At 43.7% G+C, this 26,211-nt stretch overlaps 1 protein-coding gene across 2 annotated transcripts in view; it reads right to left on the bottom strand.

Annotated features, from left to right (window-relative positions):
• LOC126462281 (pyruvate dehydrogenase E1 component subunit alpha, mitochondrial-like) overlaps positions 1 to 26,211 on the bottom strand; it is a 107,305-nt gene that overhangs the window by 36,985 nt on the left and 44,109 nt on the right. For both annotated transcript variants that reach the window (XM_050096061.1, XM_050096060.1), the window contains 2 exons: positions 21,880 to 22,128; positions 3,794 to 4,042 (listed from right to left, as the gene is read on the bottom strand). In XM_050096061.1, coding sequence (XP_049952018.1) covers positions 3,794 to 4,042; positions 21,880 to 22,128 — 498 coding nt within the window. The remainder of the gene's footprint in view (positions 1 to 3,793; positions 4,043 to 21,879; positions 22,129 to 26,211) is intronic.

Here is a 26,211-nt window from a genome sequence, read left to right as displayed (position 1 = left end):
ACTGCAGACAACCGGGACATGTGATGTGCTACTGTGGAGAAAGGCGGCGGATATTTGATGACTCCTATGCCAGAAGACAGCAAACCAATCTTAGCTGACGCCAACTCCAGGACGACAAAAATGAAGAAAAAGATGATGTCTGTGCAGGACGACATAAATCACCATCACCACAAGGTAGCTGCTGGAGGGGACGCTGCCCAACATGCCAATCGAGGTCTCCATCGCCATTTAGAAGCTCCAGCCGATCACCTAGCTGGAAGAAGGACGCCAAGATATATCAAATTATGCTTGCCTTAAACTGGGCAGGGGATGTGAAAGGACAATTTAAGGTAGTTAATGTATTACTTTGCAAGAAAAACTTTGATGTGTTTGGAAAGAGGTGGCTACCAGTGATTCCTAAACACATGCACTTAGATGTTCTACAGAAATGCCATGACACACCTGAGGTCGGACATTTAGAATTTATTAAGAACAGCAATAGAATCTGCAAGAGATTTTTCTGGCCAAGTTTATTTAGGAGTGTCTGTCAATATGTGTCCCACTGTAGAGAGTGTCAGAGGAGAAAGGCACTTCCTCAGAAACCACCTGGCCGACTCATACCAATTCCACCAGCTGAAACACCTTTCCAGCATGATGGGATTGACCTCCTCGGACCATTTCCAACGTCTGATAGTGGCAATAGATGGATTATTGTTTGCACTGATTGTCTGACATACTCTGCCATTACAAAAGCCGTGAAAACAGCCGAAGCATCTAAGGTAGCCAAATTCACCGAGATAGCCAAATTCATCGTGGAAGACATTGTATTAAAACACGGTGCTCCAAGGTCGTTAATTACGAATTGAGGGAAAGTTTTACAATCGAATCTTGGGACAGAGATAAACTGTTGGTGCAACATTACTCATCATGCGATGACTGCCTACCATCTGCAAACTAATGGGCTTAATGAACGCCTTAATAAGACCTCGGCCAACTTGCTATCAATGTTCGTCAATGTTGAGCAGAGCAACTGGGATGAGGTGCTACCTTTCGTGATGTTTGCCTAAAACACCACCAAACAAGACACCACAGGATTTACGCCATTTTTCCAGGCGCATGGGCGTGAGGCGACTCCGATGTTGGACACTGGGTTTCGTTACATCCTGATGATGTGGACGATGACTACATCGGCCAGGTGTCAACCAGAGCTGAGGAAGCTCAGCAGTTAGCTAGACTCCGCATGCTGCAGGCTCAAGATAACGATCGCTGAAGGTATGACGTGGGTCACCACTCTGCTGTCTACCAGCCTGGTGACCTCGTCTGGATCTTCACTCCTGTTCTGTAGGTTGGCCTCTCTGAGAAGCTCCTCAGGTGCTACTTTGGACCTTATAAGGTTGTAAAACAGTTGTTTGATTTCCTTATGAAGTTGAAGATTTCTACCTCGACGCAAGATGATGAAAGATCAGAGAATGAAGCCCTACAAGCATCCTGCCACCCAGGGTAAACTCAAAGCTCCAGCAACAAGCAGAAAGGTGACGAAGAGCGTAGCGGCAAAAGAAGTTCTAAGATCACCGCCAGAGTGAGCATCAGTCATCAGGAGTCTGAGTATGCAGGACCGATGACTTGTTCCCGGACTAGGAGAACGTAACACTGAGATGCTGTTCTCTTCAGGAGGAAGAAATGTCGCAGAAGAAGCTGAATAGCACCGGGGTGTAGTGGTTGCGATACTAAACTGTTGCATGGAGAGTCACGAGTTCAAAACTCACCTGGACTGTACAATTTTAATTTCTATATTAGGTTTGAGTACATTCTAGAAGTATCCACAAATGTCAATCATTGTACTGGAATGTTCTGTAGCTGTATATATACTGTATGTGTTCTGGCTGGAGGCAGTTTGCTCTGCATTCTTGTACGTGCAAGTGCTGAATAAATCTTCTTTAGTGAAGTTAGTGTTCATCACTCATCTAATTACACCTTCTTCTACGTGACAATGGTTGTAACCGCAGGAATAAGCCAAGTCTAATTACAGTCGTTTCCAGGCAGTATGCCAAGAATAGTACGTAGGAAGGAGTTAAAATTGTAGCGCTGGAGGCCACGCGTGGCTGAGGGGTAAGCCGTGGCGGAAGTTCAAACTGTTGGCCAGCGGCACTTGATAAGAAAGCAAACAACCAACAGATACAAATGAAGTTCTGTGCTGGGACTCATGATAAGCAGTCAATTAACAGTATCAACAGAAAGCATTTTTGGCTAGAAAGAGAGGTCTGGGAGTAGAGAGAGAAAGAAAGAGGGCCCTTGGTGGGGACAGCACTATGTCATGAGGAGCCAATGAAGGACTCAGGACACAGTGCATGACCATATAGGGAGAGGCGCCTCTAACCCTCCACCCAGCCTCTGAAGAACAATAACAACAATAATACTTAAACGTTACCAAATAAGGACAAGTTGCCTTCGACCCTATGTCATGCCAAGCATGGGGGGGGGGGTTGAAGGGGGAATGCTAACAAAACTAGGGAACACGCTGCTCTCCGCGTTCTTCTTCTTCTTCTTCACCTCTCAATGTTAGGCTCTAGGTAGTGACAGTAGTCAGCGTGATAGCAGCAGCCGACTTGGGCTGAGGAGCGGGCTGTAGGCAGGCAGCCGGAGATAGTCGCTGAAGAGTGTTAGGGTGTAGCCGCGGGGGACTCTGACGTAGGGTGCTAGGAAGTATTGCAGAGCTTCTAGTAGGCAGTCAGAACGGTGGAATCAGTCACCGTCTCTGTATTAGACTTGGCCTTCCTGTGAATGCAATCACCACACAGTTAGGGGGTTGGGTTGGGGTTGTTTGGGGAAGGAGACCAGACAGCGAGGTCATCAGTCTCATTGGATTAGAGAAGGACGGGGAAGGAAGCCGGCTGTGCCCTTTCAAAGAAACCATCCCGGCGTCTGCCTGGAGTGATTTAGGGAAATCACGGAAAACCTAAATCAGGATGGTCGGACGTGGGATTGAACCGTCGACCTCCCAAATACGAGTCCAGACCACACAGTTAGGGTGAGCTGTAATTATTCAGAATAAACTGCAACTTGTTAAAGTTAGCAAGACTTCAATTCCACCCGCTTCCTAGCCTTGTACCTTCACACCAGGGATTTCCACATCTTAGCCAGGTCAAAAAATCTTCCTCTCACTAAAGTCAACCGGCTAAATCACTTTCACGAACCATGTCACTCAATCCCTCGCAATATCCACACTTGGGATGCGACACAATAATACCTGTGATAATATATTTAGGATGTTCTTATACTCGAGTAAATATGGTAAATCCAATGTGGCTGCCATGTTTAACATGTTTTAACCAATTCTGTACACAATGATCCACCCACATCCTGTAATAAGAAGATAAAGTGATGTTTTTATCAATCACCTATATACATCTTCATATATATTCCGCAAACCACCTTTGGTTTGTGGCGGAGTGAACTTTAAGTAGCACTATCGCTTCTTCCCTTTTTACGTAGGGGGTAGTGATATACTGATAGACTCTTTGAGGAACATACACACACTGAATCCTAACCTACATTCCTGTTACTGTAGGTACTATTTTTGTAATTTTTTGTCATATCCATTAATGTACATAGGTTATTGTTTGCAGAGGTATGAAATTAGTTTTTGCTGAAAAAAATCCCACTTAACTGAAAAAAAAAGGGCCATTGTCTATTATGGAGCTCTATCACTACAATTTTAAACAAACAATTAACAAACCAATATGAGTAAATGTAGTAAAAATATATATTTTTAAATACAAGGATGTGATGTGAACAGGTGCGATTCACATTTTACCTTCAATTCTTCTGAAGTAGCCAGCTCTGCATTAATTATTTTTTCTTTGAAGGATGTTATAGGATCTCTTGTTTGTCTTACTTCTTGTATTTCTTCTCTTGTTCGATAACTAGTTCCAGGATCAGACATTGAATGACCACTGTATCTATATGTTGCAGCTTCTAAGACAATTGGTCCCTTACCACTGAGACAGTGTGCAATTGCAAAACGAGTAGCTTCTCTTGTTGCCAAAACATCCATTCCATCTACCTTTAAGGCACAAAAAATATTGCACATAGAAAATGCAGATAATTTGCTTATTGCATCAAGTACAGCTGAAAGTGAGATATAAGTACAAGTATCAATATATTTACAACAAAATCATTATCTGTGATCAATTTCATTTTAAGTTAGGAGGAAGGGAAACACTGGTCATAAATTTTAATGTGTTTAATGCAGATAGCTAATGTGTAGATATCTTCAGTGCAACATGAATAAAAGAACATAATCAGAATCAGACATTAAAATACAAATTAAAACCAGATCCCAAATACCTCAGTTGGTAAAACATAAATTTACATACCAATTATATCCCACATCATGATGAAAATATGGTACCACATTGCCATTACAGATAAACAGTTAAACCGAGCTTGCTGCTTACATTTCCATGCAGCTAACCTCAGCATGTGAAATCAGTAGTAACAAGCACCCTCTTTATTATAGTTACCTGCATATTACACCTTAAAAAAAATTTAAGAAATAAAATGTAGTAATTTGCACAAAATTAAAAAGGCATCCTTAAATAAGAAATTGCATTGAATAATTATGTCACAACCAGAAAGAAGAATCCACAATTTGAAATATTAATAACGTGTTTTTGTACGTAGTTTACATCAACGCTAGTAAAAAATAAGTTATACAATAGGAATACATATAGCATACTGTGTGCTTAATTATTTCTTCCGACGTAGCTTTGATTACAAAAAGTAACTAACATGATTGTCAACTATGAACCAGTGATAGGGTTTCAAGGAACTACAACATATAAATTGACTTATAAATACTTACCACAGTTCAGTATAGAAACATATGTAACTTGGTCTGGTGTTATTTATAATGCAGATGTGTGTTCTGTCTGAGGCAAATGGAAAAAATGGTTTGGTTCATGAGCTATAAACTTTGTTCTCTCTTAATGAGCCATCACAAAGCACTATACAGAGCCATATTTAAGAGATGTTGTGTGTCCTTTGGACCTATGAAAGTCCCTTATTCTTCCCAACCAGGTGCCTTCTGAAAAGCCCCTAAAACTAAGTGCTTCTCACTGCTACCTGCTCACTGGGCAAGGTTGCATGGGGAGATCTCTGATATCAAAACATCCTCATTTTCTACATGAGATCGAAAACTCTGCCCTTATCCCGTCTATGCAGCAGCTTTAGTTGTGAGGTCAGATCAGGAGGACCAAGCCCAGTGTCACCAAGGTGGGTAGCAAAATCTGAATTTCCTACTATACCCCTCCACTGTAACGCCACATGCTCACAGCATCTAATCTCGAGCCTTCTTCCAGTTTGCCCTACTTAGCAGGCACTGCTATCATGAGATTGTAATTTTTTTTTAATGTATATTATTAGCTAACATACGAGCAAATTTACTTTCAATTGAAAAAAAAAGACAACACTTTTTTTAAAATAAATCAATTTGTACACTGTACTTCCTTGAAATTTTAACACTGGTTCATATTTGACAACCATGTAAGTTACTTTTCAGATTGTAAGTTCCACTGGAAGAGATAATTAAGCACTTGGTACGTATCATGTATTCTTATTGAATAACTTTTTTTTTATTACTAGTAGTACTGATTTTGGTTTTAAACATAAACAAATGTTAATATTTCAGATATATGTGGATTCTTCCTTCTGGTTGTAACGTAATTACTTAATATTTATTACTGTTTAAGAATGTCACTGTAATTTTATGTAAACTCTAATATTTTATTTTTTAAATACAAGAAAGTACTAAAGAGGATGCTAGTTACTACTGATGACACATGATGAGGTTAGGTGTATGGAAATGTAAGTAGTAAACTCAATTTAACTGTCTATTATTTATAATGGCAATGGGGTATCAAGTGTGATTTTTTTTTAACGGTGAGTCTTTATGACTTGGATAATATTAGTATGCAAGTTTAAGTTGGTTGGTTTGGGGAGTAAAGGAACCATGCTACAAGGTCATCAGTCCCTTTTTCCTTATCTAAAACAGGTCTCGCATTGAAACTATTCCCTAAAGGAGTTAGGGAAAGTAAAATGGAGTAAAACTAACTGGGAAACACACTGAAAGAGAAAATGAAAGAAGCTAACCAAAAGGGGAAAACTTGCACTAAAAGGAAAATTAGGGGCAGGCATTAAAATAAATAGTAAAGAAAAAAAAGGATGGGCCCACCACTCTGCAACCCACTAAAAATCTCCAGCCTAAAAGACAAGATTATAGGAACACAGATAGGGAAAGGATGAACACCAAAGCAAACAAACAGCAAGGAAAGAGTGAAAAGGCGTTAAAATGGAGGGAGGGTGGAGGCCTGGGAGAGAAGACCAGATGCCCACCCTTAGATAGTGTAATAAAAACCGTCCTCAAGAATAAAACGTAAAACTATATCAACTGTTGAGGAAATGTCTCCCAATAACACTGGCAGTGTGGCAGCAAGGTTAAAAGTTCACTGCAGAGTGGCTAAAATTGGGCAGTGCAACAAGATGTGGACGACAGTGATATGGGAACCACAGCAACACATATGTGGGTCCTTGCGACGGAAGTGGTGACCCAGAGTCAGACAAGTATGGCTGATGTGGGGCCGGCAAAGGACAATGGAGTACCTCAGAGTGGTTTGCATGGATGACCACCACACATTCATTGTCTCCTCGGTAACACATAGTTTACTTGGTGTACTGAGGGTGTATCACTCAGTATCCCAGATCTCGAAAACTCTCTGACAGACCGATCACCTGAGTTGGTTTATTGGTATCCTGTTTGGCCAGCCTGTCAGAAAGTTCATTGCCTGGGACTCCAACATTTGTCCTGATTTCCAAACAAAAAGACACTAGACATCCACTGTTTCCGAGGGCATAGAGAGACTCCTGGACAGTCATTACCAAAGAAGGACTCACCAGCACAGAAGCAGGCAGCCATCCAGCAAGGAACGCTGTTCAGTATGTCCAGCATGAGCGTACGTGAAGTCAACATGACCACTGACCATCGAGTCATCAGTGTAGACTATTTCTGAGCTTAAGAACTCGCCGAGAAGAGAGAAAAATTTCTGGTGGAAGGCCTCATGTGGAACTGAGCATTTTGGGCCTTGCGGTAAGTCCACACACAGCTGTGGCCAAGGCAAAGACCATGGAGGCGTACATGAGTGGATGTGCAGGAAACGTGGTAGAGGGAAAGTGTCGAGTGCAATAAAAAGTGACCGGACAGGGACTGAAATTAGAATCCCCGATCTCACCCACTGCTACAGGAGACTGAGCGCCATGTTAGGGAAAAGAAGATGGTAATTGTGATGGTGAAGTGAACTATGAATGTGGGCAGTATAATTGGCAAGCAATTGTCACCTGATCCGCAATGGAGGAATGCCAGCTTCCATGAGGAGTCTTATTTGGAAAGCTCCCATCACAAGCCGAACTACACAAAGGTTTACAGGATCCAGCAGCTGCAACACTGAGGGCGACGTGGAATCATACACTAGGCTCCCATACTCAAGACAGGACTGCACAAAGGCTTTGTACAGCTGTGGCAGGGTAGGGTGAGCAGCACCCTAGGCGGTGTGGCTCAGGCATCGAATAATATCAAGATGCTGCCAGCATTTTTCCTTAAGCTGACGAACATGGGGAAGCCAAGTTAAGCAGGTGTCTAACATCAGTCCCAAAAAGTGGTAAGCCTCCCCTATAAGTAGTTGATCATCGAGGTAAAAGTTCTGGATGTGGGTGGACAATATGACAATGAGGAAAGCGCATGATGCACGTCTTGGCAGCTGAAAACAAAGTTGTGAGTGAGGGCCAATGAATGCACCTTTTTTTATGGCTCCCTGCAGTCGACATTCAGCCATACCAACAGAAGAGGAGGAGGAGATTAGTGTTTAACGTCCCGTTGACAACGAGGTAATTAGAGACGGAGCGCAAGCTCGGGTGAGGGAAGGATGGGGAATGAAATCGGCCATGCCCTTTCAAAGGAACCATTCCGGCATTTGCCTGAAGCAATTTAGGGAAATCACAGAAAACCTAAACCAACAGAAGAGGAGCAGATGGAAATACAAAAATCGGCAGCATATAAGAAGGGGATACTGAGGACCCCACTTCCGCTGTGGCAATTAAAAAAGAATGTGATGCTCAGTACAGAGCCCTGCAGAACCCTATTCTCTTGGATGTGGGGCAAACTGTGTGAATCACTGACTAACTCCGAAAGTGTGGAGTGACAAAAAGTTCTGTATAAAAAATTGGTAGTGGGATCCAGAGACCCCACCCATGCAGAGTAGCAAGGATGTGGTGTCACCAAGTGGTATCGTAGGCTTTCGTCAAGTCAAAAAAGACAGCAATAAGGTGCTGACACCGGAAAATTGCTGTTCAGATGGCAGGCTCCAAGTTGTCAGTGGTGGAGCAATCTCGTCGAAAACTGCCCTGGGATGAAGCCAGAAGGCTCAGAGACTTAAGGAGCTCACACAACCGCTGGCTCACTGTACATTCAAGCAGCTTGCACAGAATGTTGGTGAGGCGGATTGGATGATAGCTATCCACATCTAGTGGGTTCTTACCAGGTCTTAGCACTGGAATGATGATAATTTCCAGCCATTGCAACAGGAATTTGCCATTGCTCCAGATGCCGTTGAAGACAGCAAGGAGGTGGCACCAATAGTCTGCTGACAGATGTTTAATCATTTGGGAATGGGTGTGGTCTGATCCAGGCAAAGTGTCAGGACAACTGGCAAGGGCACTGAGAAATTTCCACTCACTGAAGGCACCATTACATGACTCATGGTGGCGGGGAGCAAAAGATACGTGTTGTCTTTCCACCCACTGTTTGAGGAGACAAAAAGCAGAGCAGTAATTCTCAGATGCAGAGGTGCAAGCATAATGCTCAGCAAGACACTCTGCAATGATATGTGGATTGGCACATAAAGCTGAATGTGTGGAAATTTCAGGTATACCTTCAGGGGTGAGGTATCTGTAAAGGCATCTGAGCTTGGTCCAAAACTGGATAGGAGAGGTTTGTGCTCCAATGGGGGAAACATATCATTTCCAACATTCCTGCTTCCATCAGTTGATGACCTAATGGACTCTGGCATGTAGCCGTTTGAAGGCAATGAGATGCTCCAGGGACAGGTGGCACTTATGACATTGGAGGGCCTGCCTGTGGTCTCTGATGGCTGCAGCGATTTCCGGTGACCACCAAGGCACTGTCTGGGGGCAACCTGAGGAACAAGGGATTGGCGATTATTTGTTTGTGTGTGTGTGTTATGGGCGCCCAACACTGAGACATGCACTAGAAGACCTAAAAGAAAAGTGCAGAGAACTGTGACTGGTGCTGGCCACTTACAAAAAAACTCGCATTGGCCAGTCACCCTGTGGACAAACTACAAACTTCTCCCTAAAATCTTGTTAAAATGTTGGACAATTCACAAAACTTGAATTCCACTCATTTGAACATTGCTTAAAATAGAGGGCAGATCTGTCAGAAAATTTGACACAGTCCGCTGAATTCTTACAGTGGTGAGAGGATCCTCCAATGTGTGGTGCTTGTAGGGTGCAGATCACTCTGCACCGTATTTTATTGGATTCAGTTGCGGCAACAATGGTAATAGTGATGGTCTGGATCACCTCACTGATGTTGCCATGCTACAGCGAATCAACAGTGGTAGTGGAAGTGAAAGAGTCCCCGTCAGTCTGGGTTAAGAGCCCATCTGGACAACCATCCAGTTGAGTGATGCTGGGGGAGGGACAGGAATAGCGGAAAGTGGTCACTACCACAGAAGTCATTGTGAGCTCTCCAGTAGATGGATGGAGAAGGCCAGGATGTCGAACTGAGACATCAATGGCCAAGTATGTGCCATGAGCCACACTGAAATGGGTGGGGGCAACTGTATTTAGGAGGCAAAGGGTGAGTTGAGTTAGTAGAACCACAACATCTTTACCATGACCACTAATCTTGGTTCCACCCCACAAAGGTTCATGGGCATTAAAATCACTCAGAAGTAGAAAAGGTGGGGGGGTTAGGAAATTAGTGCAGCCAACACAGGGTGCGGCACTTCACCATCTGCAGGAAGGTAGATGTCACAGATGGTAATTTACTGTGTTGTCCTCACCCTGACAGCCACAGCTTCTAAAGGTATTTGAAGGGGCACAGGTATGTCACAGGCAGAGGTAAGGACATAGATACAGACTCCATCTGACATTCTGTTACAGTCAGGATGGTTTTTGTAGTAGTCCCAATAGCCACGAGGGGTGGGAGTCCACATTGGATAAACCAGGTTTCCTGAAGGGCTACGCTAAAAGCAGGTGTAATGCTTAAAAGTTGTCATAACTCAGTCACGTGGGAGAAAAAAACTGCCGCAGTTCCACTAGTGGATGATGCTGTCAGTCATTTGGAAAGTCATGAAGGGACCAAGGAGGCAGTTTACGCCTCAGTGGCACCTGCTGCCACCACCTGAGAGCTGGTATCAAGTCTGAAGTGTTGGCAAGACCTACGCCCTTCGGTGACACTAGAATCTCCACCTTGTCCTCAGGCATGGAACTGTTAGGGACTGGTGTTGTTGGGGCCACTGGAGTGTCCTGTTTCTTAGCAGACTATTACTTCATCTGCTTGCTTCCACACTTCTCTTCAGGGGCTCGCTGGAAGGACTTCTCTGAAGTAGCTTCAGGCAGAGAGGAAGACTGTGAACCCTTCGTATAGCAGCTTAAGGCTCCTTCAGGTGCGAGGAGCTGGAGGAGGCTGTTGCTGCTCCAGCTGGGGTGTGGGGACCAACATCCCTGGCATTTCGGGAGGCGTTGCCCCCAAAAGAGAAGTTTCGGGAGCAACTGAAGCAGTAGTTCTTCCTACCACGAAACGGGGAGGTGTGTGTGTGTGTGTAATAGGGTGGCCCTGAGGGTCCACTGTATGAGGTAGAGGCGAAGAGGCTACCATCACCAGTGAGGGTGATGACTTAACTGCAGTATATGTAAATATCAAGCAAATGGGGTGCAACAATTCATTTCTCCGTTTTGCCTCTTGGTGGTACATCAGCTACTTCAGAGTCTTGTACTCCATAATTTTCTGCTCCTTTTAGAGTACTGTACAATACAGTGAGCAGGCAGTGTGGAGCTCTCCTCAGTTGACATGGTTGGGTGGAGGTGCACATAGAATATGCAGTGTTTTTTCTTTTTTAATTTAAAAAAGGGGGAAAGGGCCCAAACTGCTTGGCCATCAGTCCCTTGTTCCTGTGAAAACAATCATATAAGGGAAAGAATAAAACAAATGAGATGTAGAGCACAATAACGAAATGAAGGAAATATGACAAAAATGACAGAAACACTACAAGGAACAAAAGACGAAAATAAAAACCACAGAGAGATGCAAGAAACAGGTAGAGGAGATTAAAACAAGAAAGCAGATTACCATGGCTGGCTGATCATGAGAATAAAAAGGAGAAGCCAGTCACTCTGCACTACATTAAAACCTTCACCCTAAAATCACTACAGTGGAGGACACAGAGGGACAAAACACATGTGCTAAAACTTAGATCAAACGATAAAACCCACCCTCACAAATAAAATGTAAAACTATATCAGTTGATGAGGCATTATCAGATAAAATTAGTGACAACAAGTCCGGTAAACAAAGATTTCGTCGCAGGGCATCAGGATATGGGCCACTGTCAACCAGACGCACCGACACTGACTCCGATCTTCACGGCGCAGGAGGTAGCCGTGGGTCGCCCAAGCGTGGGCAATGCGGAGCTGGCAGAGAACCGCAGAGTCCCTGTAGTAGGTCCTCATCAAGGACTTCCACACATTCGTAGTCTCCTTAATGGCACACAGTTTGTTGTGCGTACTGAGATTATGCCATTCCGTCTCCCAAAGCTGAAAAACCTTGCGGCGTAGTAACGAATGCAGGTCAGTTACGGGGATGCCAACCTCCAGAAACAGTTGCTGTGTAGCCTGTTTGGCCAGCCTGTCGGCATGCTCATTTCCTGTAATTCCGATGTGACCTGGGGTCCAGACAAACACCACTGAACGACTAAACCGTTCCAGGGCATAGAGGAACTCTTGGACGGTCACTACCAAAGGATGACGAGGGTAGCACTGGTCGATAGCTTGTAGGTTGCTCAAGGAGTCAGTACACAGAGGAAACGACTCCCCAGGGCAGGAGCAGATGTGCTCAAGGGCAAGAGATATGGCCACCAGCACTGCAGTGAAAACACTGCAGCCATCTGCAAGGAGTGCTGTTCAATATGTCCTCCATGTACATACGCGAAGCCAACGTGATCATCAGCCATCGAGCCGTTGGTGTAAACCACTGCATGGCCCCAGTACATGTCAAGAATCGAGAGGAAGTGACAGCGGATAGCTGCAGGGTTAACTGAGTCCTCAGGGGTGTTTGAAAGATCCAGGCAAAGCTTCAGCCTATGTTTACACCATGGAGGTGGATGTGAATGAACCTCAAGTAGAGATGGTAAAGGGAAGGACTCCAGTTCAGACAGTAGGGACCAGACGCGAATCACAATTGTAAGCCCTGGCCTGGGCCGCAGATATGGGAGATGAACTGCTGTGGTTGGCAAAAGGAGACGGTGATTAGGATGCTCAGGAGAGCTATGAATGTGTCCAATATAACTGGCGAGTAGCTGTGCATGTCTGATCTTCAATGGAGGGACTCCAGCTTCCACCAGTACACTGGTCATCGGACTTGTCCTAAAAGCTCCTGTCACTAGTGTAGTGTCACAGTGGTGCACTGGGTCACGTAAATGCAATGCTGTGGGTGCCACCAAACCATAAATCACATTCACATAGTCAAGGTAGGACTGAACAAGGGCTCTGTAGAGCTCCAACAGCGAGGAGCGATCAACACCGCAGTTGGCATTGCTCAGGCAGCAGAGGGCATTGAAAGTGCAGCCAGCACTTCCGCTTGAAGATGAGGAAGCCAAGTCAACTGAGCGCCAAAAACCAGTCTAAGAATCAATATGTCTCCACTACAGTGTGCCTTGTGGATGGCTCCCTGTAGGCACCGTTCAGCAACACCACTACAGGAGCAGCAGTACAAAATGCAGAAGTTGTCTGCACACAGAGAAGGTGAGATGGATGGCCCTACAGCTGCTGCTAGACCGTTAATGGTCACTAGATATAGAGACACTCAATACAGAGCCTTGCGGGACTCCATTCTCCTGGATATGGATGGAACTATGTGAGGCACCAACTTGGACATGGAAGGTACGGAGTGACAAGAAATTTTGGATAAAAATCAGGAGTGGGCCCCGGAGACCCCACTCATATCATGTGGCAAAGATATGATGTCACCAGGTCGTGTCATAAGCTTTTCATAAATAAAAAAAGACGGCAACCAGGTGTCGGGGTCTGGAAAAGACTGTTCGGATGGCAAGCTTGAGGGACACAAGATTATCAATGGTGGAGTGACTCTGGCGGAAACTGCCCTGTCATGGAGCCAATAGGCCATGTGACTCCAGTACTCAACACATCTGCTGGTTCACTATACGTTCTAGCAGCTTATAAAGAACACATGTGGGCAGATAGCTATCCACATCAAGTGGGTTTTTACCTGATTTGAACACGGAAATGATGATGCTCTCCTGCCATTGCGATGGAAAGATGCCGCCACACCAGATCCAGATCTGGTTGAAGATCACAAGGAGATGTCACTTGTAGTCAGTTGAGAGATGTTTAATCATCCCACTGTGGATCCGATCTGGTCCAGAAGCTGTGTCAGGCAATGTGCAAGGGTGCTGAGGAGCTCCTGCTCTGTAAATAGGACGTTATAGGGTTCACTTTGGCATATAGCAACGAGAGGGCTTTCCCTTCCATCCACCACTTGAGGGTGCGAAAGTCTGTGGGGTAATTCTCCGATGCAGAGGTGCAAGAATAGCGCTCAGCAAAGTGCTCTTGCGTTTGCGCCTGTAGATAACATGCCTTCGATGTTAACGCCAGGGACACCTGTTGGGGTCTGGTACCAAAAAACATGTCTGATCATCATCCAGACTTGGGAAGGTGACATATGGCACACAATGGTCAACATATATCTCTCCCAACACTGCTGTTTCCGTCTTTTTATAAGCCGGCGAACGTGGGCAAGGAGCCATTTAAAGGCTATTAGGGGGTCTAGGAAAGGGTGCTGCTTATGTCGCTGTAGAGCCCCCTTATGCTCTTTAATGGCCCCAGTAATTTCCGGCGACCACCAAGGTACTGACTTTCGCCGGGGTCACCATAAGGAACAAGGGATCACAATTTCTGCTGCAGAAACGATTGTCCTGGTGACACACTCAACCATCACACTGATGTTACCATGTGCGGGAGATTCAATGGGGACCGCAGAGGTGAAAGCTTCTCAGTCCGCCTTGTTTAAAGCACATCTGGGCAGGTGTCTGTGGGCCTGACACATGGGCAGTGACAGGAAGATGGGGAAATGGTCAACCACACAAGTAGTCATGTGCTCTCCAGTGAATAGATGGGAGAAGTCCTGGGCTGCAAAGTGATGAATCAGTGGCTGAGTAACTACCATGAGTGTCGGGACCCCAGTATTTAAGAGGCAGAGGTTGAATTGGGACAGTAAAGTTTTGACATCTCTACCGCAGCCAGTAATCACGGTGCCACCCCACAAGGGGTTACGGGCGTTAAAATCTAACAAAAATAGGAAAGATTTAGGGAGTTGATCAATCAGTGCAGCCAGTATGTTCAGGGGTACTGCACCATCTGGAGGAAGATATACATTCCAAACAGTTATTTCCTGTGTCATCCATACCCTGAAAGCCACAGCTTCAAGAGGGGTTTGAAGGGGCACAGTTTCACTACATACTGAGTTCAGGACATAGACGCAAACTCCATCTGCGGAGGGCAGAGATCTGCATTGGTGGGAACCAGGCCTTCTGGAGGGCATTGCGGAAAGCAGGTGTAAAGCATAACAGTTGCCGTAGCTAAGCCAAGCGGTGGAAAAAAACTGCTGCAATTGTTCTGGAGGATGATGCGATTGTGAGGCTGGGAAGGCACTGCCCAACGAGGCAGTTTATGCCTCAGGGTCACCTGCTGCCACCGACTTAGTTCCTGAGCAGTCTATATCCATTGGGTCTCACAGTCTGGCAAGATCTAGATCCTCAGTGGACACTGGAATCTCCACCTCATCCTCAGACGCAGAGCTTGTAGGGAGCAGTGGTGTGGGTGCCACCACAATTTCCTTGGTCATGGGGGGGTCTTCTTTTTGAATTTCTCTCGCTGATCCTTGGGGTTCGCTGGCTGGGAGGGCTTCACTGATTCCGTTTCCATGACTGAGGAAGATCACAAATCCCTACGACCAGCTGCTTTTAGGCACTCCAGTCACTGGCGGGTGTCATGTTTCCCATTAGTAGAAACCTGGGAAGGGAGGGACCCCAAGGGACCCCTTCCTAGTGAGAGGAGCTGAAGAAGACTTATGCTTCTCCGGCTGAGAAGTGGGGACAGATGTACCTGATGGTTGGGGGGAAGGGGCGGGTGGGTGGGTGGGGGGGTGGGGGGGAGGGGGGTGCAGTGCTCCTGAGGTAGGTGGTGTGGGAGCAACAGGGAGGGAAGCACCATCAAGGGGGCAGATGTAGTCTTGCGGCTCTGAGAGCCAACTGGAATAGGCCGAACGGAAGGAGCTGGAACCGTTGTCGTAGCGGCAGTGTAGGTCGATGTCATACACACAGGATGTAGCCTCTCATATTTTCTCTTAGCCTCCATGTAGGTTAGTCAGTCCAGGGTCTTGTATGCCATTATTTTCCTTTCTTTGTCTAAAACCCCGCAGCCTGGCGAGCAAGGCGAATGGTGCTCTTCGTAGTTGACACAGATGGGAGGCAGGGCACATGGAGTAGTGGGGTGTGATGGACGTCCATAATCTTGGCACGTGATGCTGGAAGTACAGCAGGAAGACATATGCCCGAACTTCCAGCACTTAAAGCAGCACATTGGCGGAGGGATACATGGTTTCACATCACAGTGGTAAACCATCACCTTGACCTTTTCGGGTAATGTGTCACCCTCGTAGGCCACGATGAAGGCACCAGTGGCAATCTAATTATCCCTAGGACGTCGATGGATGCACTGGACGAAATGAACACCTCGTCACTCGAAGTTGAGGAGCATCTTATCATCAGAGTAAAACAAGGTCCCTGTGGAATATAATACCCTGGACCATGTTTAAGCTCTTATGGGGTGTGATGGAAACAGAAACATCCCCTAGCTTGTCACAGGTGAGTAATGCCCATGACTGGGCATAGCATGTGGTTTTTACCAAGACTGACCCAGAGTGCATTTTGGACAAGCCCTCCATCTCCCCAAACATGTCCTCTAAATGCTGCACAAAAAACTGAGGGGACTATCACATAAAGGCTGAAACATATTACACTCCTTTTAGTCACCTCTTACAACAGGCAGGAATACTGCAGGCCTATTCTAACTGCCGGACCCGCAGGGGGCCAGATGCAGTGGATGTCAGCAATCTCGACATGTGGCGTTGGAATTGCAGCGGAAAGACGTGCCCAAATTTCTAGCATTTAAAGCACTGCATAGGGGGAGGGATGTATGGTTTTATGTCAAATCGGTATACCATCATCTTGACCTTTTCAGGGAATGAATCACCCTCAAAGGCCATGATGAAGACACCAGTAACAACCCAATTGTCCCTTGGTCCCTTACAGACGCACCGGAAGAAGCGAACACACTGCCATTCTAAACTGTGCAGAGCTTGTCAGAGTGCAAGAGAAGGTCGCATTGGAAAATAATCCTCTGGACCTGGTGAGGTTATTAAGGGTGACAGAAATAGGAACACCATCCAGCTGATCAAGGGTGAACAACACCTTGGACTGGGCTGGGGAGCTGTCTGAATGAGGACTGCTCCATTTCTCATTTTCGATAGCGCAGCCAATTCCCCAACATATCCTCCATGTTTTCGACAAAAAAAAAACAGAGGTTTTCTAGCCAGAAAGGAGTCCACATATGTTTTGCTGCAGACTAAATACCTTGGCGAATAGTTATATGTTCGTCCTTGCCATATGTGTGGAGTTTGCAGCTCAGGTATCAGCAGTGCAAACCTGTGTTGTCAAGGGGCTACGACCAAGAGGGTAGCCTTATGGCCCCACCATGATGGACTGGTTACCGGGCTAGATTTTGGGTGCAGAAAAATTCAGCACTGTTATGGGGGCAAAAGAGGACAGCAGAGAATGGAAGATGGTGTCCTTCCCCAAAAAGCTGAATTGGGGGTGAGGTTGCAAAGCGATGAAAATAAGAGGCACAGAAGATCTAACCGGCCTATGGATATCTGGTGCACCACTTAAGGTGTCTTTCCCTAAATGGCTCACACTTCTGTAGAATTTTGGAAGTGTGAGGTTAAACCCTGGGAGGGAACCAGGCAAGGAAGTGGGAGACTCATGAATATCTTGGGTGTTGAAGATACCTACACAGTAGCTGAAATCTATCGGCATTAAACAGATTTATGAACAATGCAGCCCTTCTCCCTATCTTGAATCTCATTAATTTGGTCGTGGAGTTTGCAGTTCCCGATTGAAACAAACTTGCAGTTTCCTTTTTCTCTGGAGTATGAAATGGGATATGGAATGACAAGTCCTTCACACAGTATTGCTCCTACTCATTAACCTAATATGAAAAATACCTCCCATTGACTACTCAAATACTAACAAGGGGAGGGTGTGGGATGGGGCTCACCAATTTGGCTCAAACTGTGGGAATATAAGTAAGTTGAGGCTCCTTTAAAGTTCCTAGACTATCTCACAAGACTGAGCCATTTGAAGAAAAAACATTCTCTATAGATTTTAGAGTGAAAATTAAGAGACTAAGATGGTACGGACATGTGAGGAGGAGAGGGAAGAACACGGTAATAAAGGCTGTAATGGATGGAAAAGCTGAAGGAAAGAGACCACTGGGACGGCCGAGAATTAGATGGGAGGGTAGTATCATGGGAGACATGCAGATACTGGGTCTGGCAAATGAAGATGCAGATGACAGGTAAGTGTGGAAGGCTGGACTGAGTGAGGCCAAGGACTGGCTGTGGTATGTGTGGACACACACACACACACACACACACACACACACACACACACACACACACACCTACGACTTATCTTAGAAAATAGATTAAGGAAAGGTAAACCTACATTTCTCGCATTTGTAGACTTAGAGAAAGCTTTTCACAACATTGACTGGAATACTCTATTGCAAATTCTGAAGGTGGCAGGGGTTATTTTTTATTTAATCGTGTCCAAGCCATAGACAACCCACATATTACATATACACACAAATACAAATACAATACACATATGTATAAGTAAAACAAACCCAAAATGGCGAGTCACATTACAATATAAAGACGAACATAGTATATATATCATATCACGTCCCGCCAAAATTCAGCGCATTTAACTGCCACTGCCGTAGCGTTTGCCAGATCTTCTTTCCTGCACACTTCCCCCATGTTGCTGCATTCCAGGAGGTGGTCCATTGTTTGGGTCTGTCCACACTGGCACGTGTCCGTCCCGTCTCGGTATCCCCATTTACACATGTTTACGTTGCATCTGCCCACCCCAGTTCGTAGGCGGTTGAGGGTTCTCCATAATGGCCATTTTAGTTTATTTCCAGAGGCCAATTGTTCGTTGGGTGAGATTAGAGGTGCCTGGTCTCCCGTAGGCAGTGTTGCTTTCCATTTTGACAATCTGGCCTTTTGTTTTGAGGTTTCGATCGGTTGAACTGAGGTGAGGAAACTCCGTCTTGATTTTAGACGTGTGTGTGGAGGGTTTTGTCCGAAGAGAGGATGGCGCTGGTCGCGCAGCTGCTTGAGGCGCTCTGCTTCGCTTGCTATAGCTCATCTGATGTTGGGTGGAGCTATGCCACTAAGCAAATAAAGTTGGCTAACCGGGGTGGGTCTTAAGCATCCCGTGATTACGCGACAGGCATCATTCAGCAGAGGATCCACTCGTTTCGCATGCGCTGATCTTTCCCAAACTGGGGCAGCGTATTCAGCAACCGAGTAGCAGAGTGCAAGTGCCGACATACGTAAAGTATGTGGGTCGGCACCCCATTTTGTGGAGATGAGCTTACTCAGAAGGTTGTTTCTTGTTGATAGTTTGCCCCTGACCTTGTCTACATGATGTCTGTAAGTAAGTGTGCGATCAAGGGTGGCAGGGGTAAAATACAGGGAGTGAAAGGCTTTTTACAATTTGTACAGAAACCAGATGGCAGTTATAAGAGTCGAGGGGCATGAAAGAAAAGCAGTGGTTGGGAAGGGAGTGAGACAGGTTTGTAGCCTATCCCCGATGTTATTCAATCTGTATATTGAGCAAGCAGTAAATGAAACAAAAGAAAAATTCGGAGTTGGAATTAAAATCCATGGGGAAGAAATTAAAACTTTGAGGTTCACCGATGATATTGTAATTCTGTCAGAGACAGCAAAGGACCTGGAAGAGCAGCTGAATGGAATGGACAGTGTCTTGAAAGGAGGGTATAAGATAAACATCAACAAAAGCAAAACAAGGATAATGGAATGTAGTCGAATTAAGTCAGGTGATGCTGAGGGAATTAAATTAGGAAATGAGACACTTAAAGTAGTAAAGGAGTTTTGCTATTTGGGGAGCAAAGTAACTGATGATGGTCGAAGTAGAGAGGATATAAAATGTAGACTGGCAATGGCAATGAAATCATTTCTGAAGAAGAGAAATTTGTTAACATCGAGTATAGTTTTAAGTGTAAGGAAGTCATTTTTGAAAGTATTTGTATGGAGTGTAGCCATGTATGGAAGTGAAACATGGACGACAAATAGTTTGGACAAGAAGAGAATAGAAGCTTTCGAAATGTGGTGCTACAGAAGAATGCTGAAGATTAAATGGGTAGATCACGTAACTAAAGAGGAGGTATTGAATAGAATTGGAGAGAAGAGAAATTTGTGGCACAACTTGACTAGAAGAAGGGATCGGTTGGTAGGGCATATTCTGAGGCATCAAGGGATCACCAATTTAGTATTGGAGGGCACCGTGGAGGGTAAAAATCACAGAGGTAGACCAAGAGATGGATACACTAAGCAGATTCAGAAGGATGTAGGTTGCAGTAGGTACTGGGAGATGATGAAGCTTGCATGGGATAGAGTAGCATAGAGAGCTGCATCAAACCAGTCTCTGGACTGAAGACCACAACAACACAATATATCTGAGCAGTAATTATTTTAAATGATACATTTCTGATAGTTTGTAATTACATCTGTCCTTCAACAGCAACATTCTGTTGTCATATACCCACTCCAAACTGTTTCTTAGTTCACTTTCATGCATTCAGAGCACATGGCTCTGATAGTCATTTGAAATACCCTACTGTTGGTCCTTACTATACCTGTTTTCTGACATTTTCTAACACACTCTACAGACGCGAACAGCCTCTCACCCAGCGCCTTTGGTGATTTTTGCATGAAAATTTATTATTTTGTTCAAAAATGGAAACTCAACAAGAATTTTCTACCAGTGAAGTGATTGATGAACAAACCGAAACTTTTTATGAAGGCTTTTAAGAAAAATGTCACCAGTGCTCTTTCAATTTATAAATAAAAATGTAAGATCACTGATAGTTCTTCCGAATCTGCAGATCCCATAGCAATAATTATGGGTTGAGAAACTGCAGAGCAGGTTTTTAAAATTATAAATACACTTTTACTGTATGCAGCCCTATTTTATATGTAACAGGTTCATTTTTTGAGTACAGACATAAACAATAATGATTACAATCCTAATGAACATTCATCTCTTATTTTGGCTGCTAAGAAGAATCTCACTGATTTTGCTGGTGTTCATCCAAAATGGACTTTCCCATCACTGAAATCATGGCTCCTAATATTGGGGAAACAAAACAAGATCATACTCAAATTTGGAGGAAAGAAATAGAACAGGGTGGCACTGTAAATACCAAATTGCATTCATCATCTCTGGAACATGGGAAAGATTTAAGAATGCAAGAAAATTACAAACCAATGGCGGTGACATTATGAAGAATAAATAAAAACTTAAAAAATCATGGTAATAGTGAAAGTTGTACCCGAGCTGGAGAACTGACAGTCAGTGCGCTTGTCCACTGCAGTATGCCAATGACTTGATTGTTAGTGCTCAAAACTACTGTACTTCAAAATCTTTAGAGTGTGTTTTCTCTTTTCCTGTGGACCAAGAACCACTCAGGTGAGATATTCTAGGAAGTTGAAATGGATGACAGCTACATGCTTCTATTCACACTGTTTGAGCAAAATCATTGACCCCCTTCTAAGTAAAATCAGTCATTTTTGATTAATATGAAAATGAACATTTTTCATTTAAACAAAGTATCGCAACAAGAAATTTTCTATGGGCTGCTTAACCACATTTAACCCCTCCATTGCAAAAAACCTCACACACATAAGATCATCATTTCTGAAACTACCATTAACAGGCAAATTGGCAAATTTTATGGAGATAAAGCCATGAAACATCAATAAAGCTCACAGTCCACAAACTCACTGGCAGTATTTTCATATCTCACTATCTGTGCCTCACCATCAAGCATCTCTATCACACAACTTCAGCTAACTTAATCACGTCACATAGTTTCGCTCAGATACTTTAACAATTCTCAATGACCTTTTTTCCTATTCCCTATTCCATACAGTCCATGAATCTACAAATATCATTGTCCCATCCCTTTCTCCCAGTCTCCACTACTTGGGCAACATTTTTGGAACTGACATCAGAAGTCACAGAATTACATTTTGTGCAGATATATGCAAGATACAACAATAAAGCTCCTAAGGTAACACTGTATTGTTGAAATTTGTGCAACTGAAAGATTGCAGCTGCACATATTAATTACTTATAAGATATCACTTATTTTACTAACCCATAATCCTGGAATGTAGTCTCCTCTTGTATAATATGCTGTACTTGCAGATGCTCGTTCTACACTTGTTCCCATTCCATAGCCATTATTCTCACAAACAAATATACAAGGTAGATTCAGGAGTTTGGCTATATTGTAAACCTCAAAGATCTGTCCTTGATTGGCAGCTCCATCACCATACAGGGCAACACACACGGCATCTGAGCCCTGGTATTTGTGTGCAAAAGCAATTCCAACCCCTAAGGGAACCTGTAACATTAAAACCAATAGTGTTGATGTGTATTATTACTGCTGCTACAGCTACAATCAAGCTGCTTTCCAACAAAAAGTGGAAAAAAGAAAATAAAATGGCTCGACTTGGCTCTTCCATAAATTATAAAGATTCTGAACTAATACTACAAAACCAGTAACAGATTAGTATTTAAAAATAAACATCAGATACATGTATAATTTCAGACACTTGCCAAAAACGGATCTTTAAAAGCAGTCCAAGACACTTTTTCTTTGTACTTAGTGACTAATTTTGATCAAATAACCATATTTAGACCAAGACACTGATGGTGAGGTGGCAGCATAGACAACTTGTTTACACACATAGCTGACCATTATCGTGGTGTGAGGTTTACCTTTATTAACAATGACAATACTCCCACATATTAGGTCTAATCTCAGCAGCAGAAAATGCAAGCAAAAGTGTTCAAATAATTTATGGGAATGGAGCTGGGTGATCCCATCGACAACCACCAATATTTCGACAGGGCCACACATTGCCAGTTTCAAGGCAAAATTGCAGCAAGTAAATGCTGTGCACGGACATTTACAATTGTTCTTTTCAGAGAATTCCATATAGATAACACACACACACACACACACACACACACACACACACACACACACACACACACACACACACACAAAAAAAGGCTGTAAACACTAATGCCATCACAAACCAAAGATTACTAACACCAGAAATTTTCGATAGTGAAATTAATAACCTATGGGTGAGGTAGCATAAATTCTGTACTTCTGTTTTTTGAGAAGGAAATGAGCTGGATTCCATACAGAATTTAAACAAAAACCACAATCTCTCTTTATAAATTTGTGTGTTAGATTAATTTCAACAGCTTCCTTAATAACACTATCCCAACAACTGGAAGTGCATCCTAGAATATCTCTGTTGTTCTATTCCATAAGATGCCTGATGCCAAGACAACATTCTGCAATGACAGATTTGGTCAGCTGTTATAAGTGTGTGTGCCACTTATACTCAGCACACTGGTCGTCCACAGTCCTGATAGTGTGACCGATATAAGACATGCCACAACTGCAAGAAATACAGTAAACACCAGCCTTATGCAAACCAAGATCACCCTCTACAGAACCTAAAAGGACCCTGATCTTATATGGTGTTTGAAAAACACACTTGACATGATATTTCTGCAAAATATGGCCAATCCTGTTCAAAATGCTCCCTGCATAAGACAAAAATTCCGTAGACTTTGGTGTCACTTCAGTATTACTGTCACTCTCACCAGGTGCACAGTTGTTCAACAGCACAATGCATGTCTGATCTGTCTTTCAATATAACTATTCTGAGGAAAGGTGACTTCAAGATGGGCTAACTCTGCTGACAAACTCTCATGATCTGAAAAGACATGTGGCCTATGAACCCAGGTACGGGGCAGCCATCCTTTCCATCTCCATCATGAAACAAATATTTGGGTGGGTTGAATTCGGGTGTTCTAAAAAGTCATTCAAATTCTCACTGTCACGAGGCCAAACAACAAAAGTATCATCTATATAAATGAAAGACCACACAGGATTCAATGCCCCCAACTCCAAAGCACATTCCTCAAAATCTTCCGTAAACAAATTAGCAATAATAGGTGACAATGGGCTTCCCCCCCCCCCCCCCCCCCCCCCAACTCAATCTGTCTGCTCATATTACTAGTCACTGAATACAAAATAAGTGGAAGTCAATACATTTGAAATAGGTTAGTTAATTCAGCACCAAACCTAACCTCAATTAACTGTAAAAAGTCACACAGAGGAACACGAGTGAAGAGAGAGACCACATCAAAACTTACTAGAATATCAGTAATTCAAATGCATTCCCTGTAATTAACGTAAGAAATCTTCTGAGTTCTTGATGTGGTTCTCACACTGACCTACTTGAGAGCTCAACAGAGTGGCAAGGTGTTTTACTACATGACATGTCAGACCACCAATGTTACTCACAATCGGATGACGAAGTACCCCTTCCTTGTAGATCTTAGGTAGACCGTATAACCTAGGGCAAACAGTGCAATAAGAACTGAGACTCTTTCTAGTCCCCTGTGATAAGAGACTTTTCTTCAAGAGGCCTTTAATCTTTCACTCAACATCTTTTGTGGGGGGTCAGCACTGATCCTGTGATACACTGAATCAGACAGACAGCTGATTGAGGTTATGTTTTGTGCCGAATTAACGTATCTATTTCAGCCTGTGTAGCCTTCCACTTACTTATTATTCACAGAACAGCACTATGAACAGACAGATGGGAGTTGCGTTGGCAAGCCCATTGTCACCTGTTACTGCCAATTCGTTTATGGAAGATTTCGAGGAACGTGTCTTGGAGTTGGCGGACCTGAAACCTGTGTGTTCTATCAGAGATGTACATGACACTTCTGTTGTTTGTCCTTATGACAATGAGAACTTGAATGACTTTAGAATGCCTGAATTCAATCCACTCTAATATTTGTTTCATAATGGAGGTGAGAAATGAAGGCTGTCTTCCCTTCCTTGATGTGTTGGTCAGGAGGAAGGTGGATGGTATGTGGGACACACTGCTTACAGGAAGGGTACTCACACTGATTTGCATCTACAAGCTGATACTTGTCACCGTCCGGCTTAACAGGAACCTTGGTTCACAGGGCACATGTTATCTGGAATCCTGAGAGCTAGTCCATCTCTAAGTCACCTTTCACCACAGTGGTTGTAGTGAAAGACAGATCAGACATGCATTGTGCTGTCAACCAGCTGTGCACTGGATGAGTGATGATAATACCATAGTGGCATCAAAGTCTACAGCCTGTCTGCCTTACACAGGGAGCATTTCGAACAGGATTGGCCAAATTTTGCAGAAATATGATGTGAAGTATGGTTTGGTCTACCACGCAAGATAACGGTCCTTTTAGATTCTGTAAAGGATGATCTTGGTTAGCACAAGGCAGGCATCTATCATATTCCTTGCTGTCACCTATTGGTTGGACTGTGGAAGACCAGTGTACTAAGCGCAAGTGCCAGACACACACACACACACACACACACACACACATACACACACACACAACAGCGGAGCCTATCCACTATTGCAGGAGACTGTCTTGGCACCACCCATCATATTGAATATAACAACATAGGAGTCTGGTATGTACTTTCAGTTATTGGGTAGTGTTATTAAGGAAGCTGTTTAAATTAAAGTAGCAAGTAACCTTACAAACAGAGATGGTGGGTTTTGGTTTTGTTTAAATTCTGCATGGAATACTGCTCTTTCCCTCATCAAAAAACAGAGGGGCAGAGTTTATGCTACCTCCACTGTTTATTATTAACTTCACTACCAATAATTTCTGATGCCCATCGGCTTCGGTTTGTGCTAGTGCTACTGTTTATCTTTCCGGAATTATCTGAAAATAGAGTTTTTAGGTCCCCTTGCACAACACTTACTTGCTGCAGTTTTGCCTTGAAAATGGCAGGGTGTACTATTTTGAAATATCGGCAGTTATCGATGATGTCACCTGTCTGCATCCCCGTAAGTTATTTGAACATTGGATATGCTGGGAGATACTCAGGTCTCACACAATCAAAATTTATAACAGCCACATCTTAAAAGAAAGCATTGACTGAAAAGATTGCAAAAGCTGTAAATCCAAAATTTATTATAAGAGCCAATAATACATACAAAATATACTCATCTTTTATGAATGAGTATCGTCTCAGCTGTGTGACTGTATTTGTGATTTCCTGCCAGAAAGGCCACTGTTCATAATAACTGACACAGTCATTGAGTAAAAGAGAAATAATATCTGGTGTTCCCCAAAGAAGTGTTATAGGCCCCTCTGCTATTCCTGATATACATAAATGATTTAGGAGACAATCTGAGCAGTTCTCTTAGATTGTTTGCAGATGATGCTGTCATTTACCATCACGTAAAGTAGTCAGATGATCAAAAAGAATTGCAAAATGATTTAGACAAGTTATCTGTACAGTGCAAAAAATGACAATTGACTCTAAATCATGAAAAGCATGAAGTCACTCACATGACACTAAAAAGAATCTGCTACATTTCAATTA

The sequence above is a fragment of the Schistocerca serialis genome, chromosome 1 (assembly GCF_023864345.2).
Source record: "Schistocerca serialis cubense isolate TAMUIC-IGC-003099 chromosome 1, iqSchSeri2.2, whole genome shotgun sequence".
Lineage (NCBI taxonomy): Eukaryota > Metazoa > Arthropoda > Insecta > Orthoptera > Acrididae > Schistocerca > Schistocerca serialis.
The sequence above is the reverse complement of the archived record's forward strand: the minus strand, read 5'-3'. Positions and strand labels throughout refer to the sequence as shown.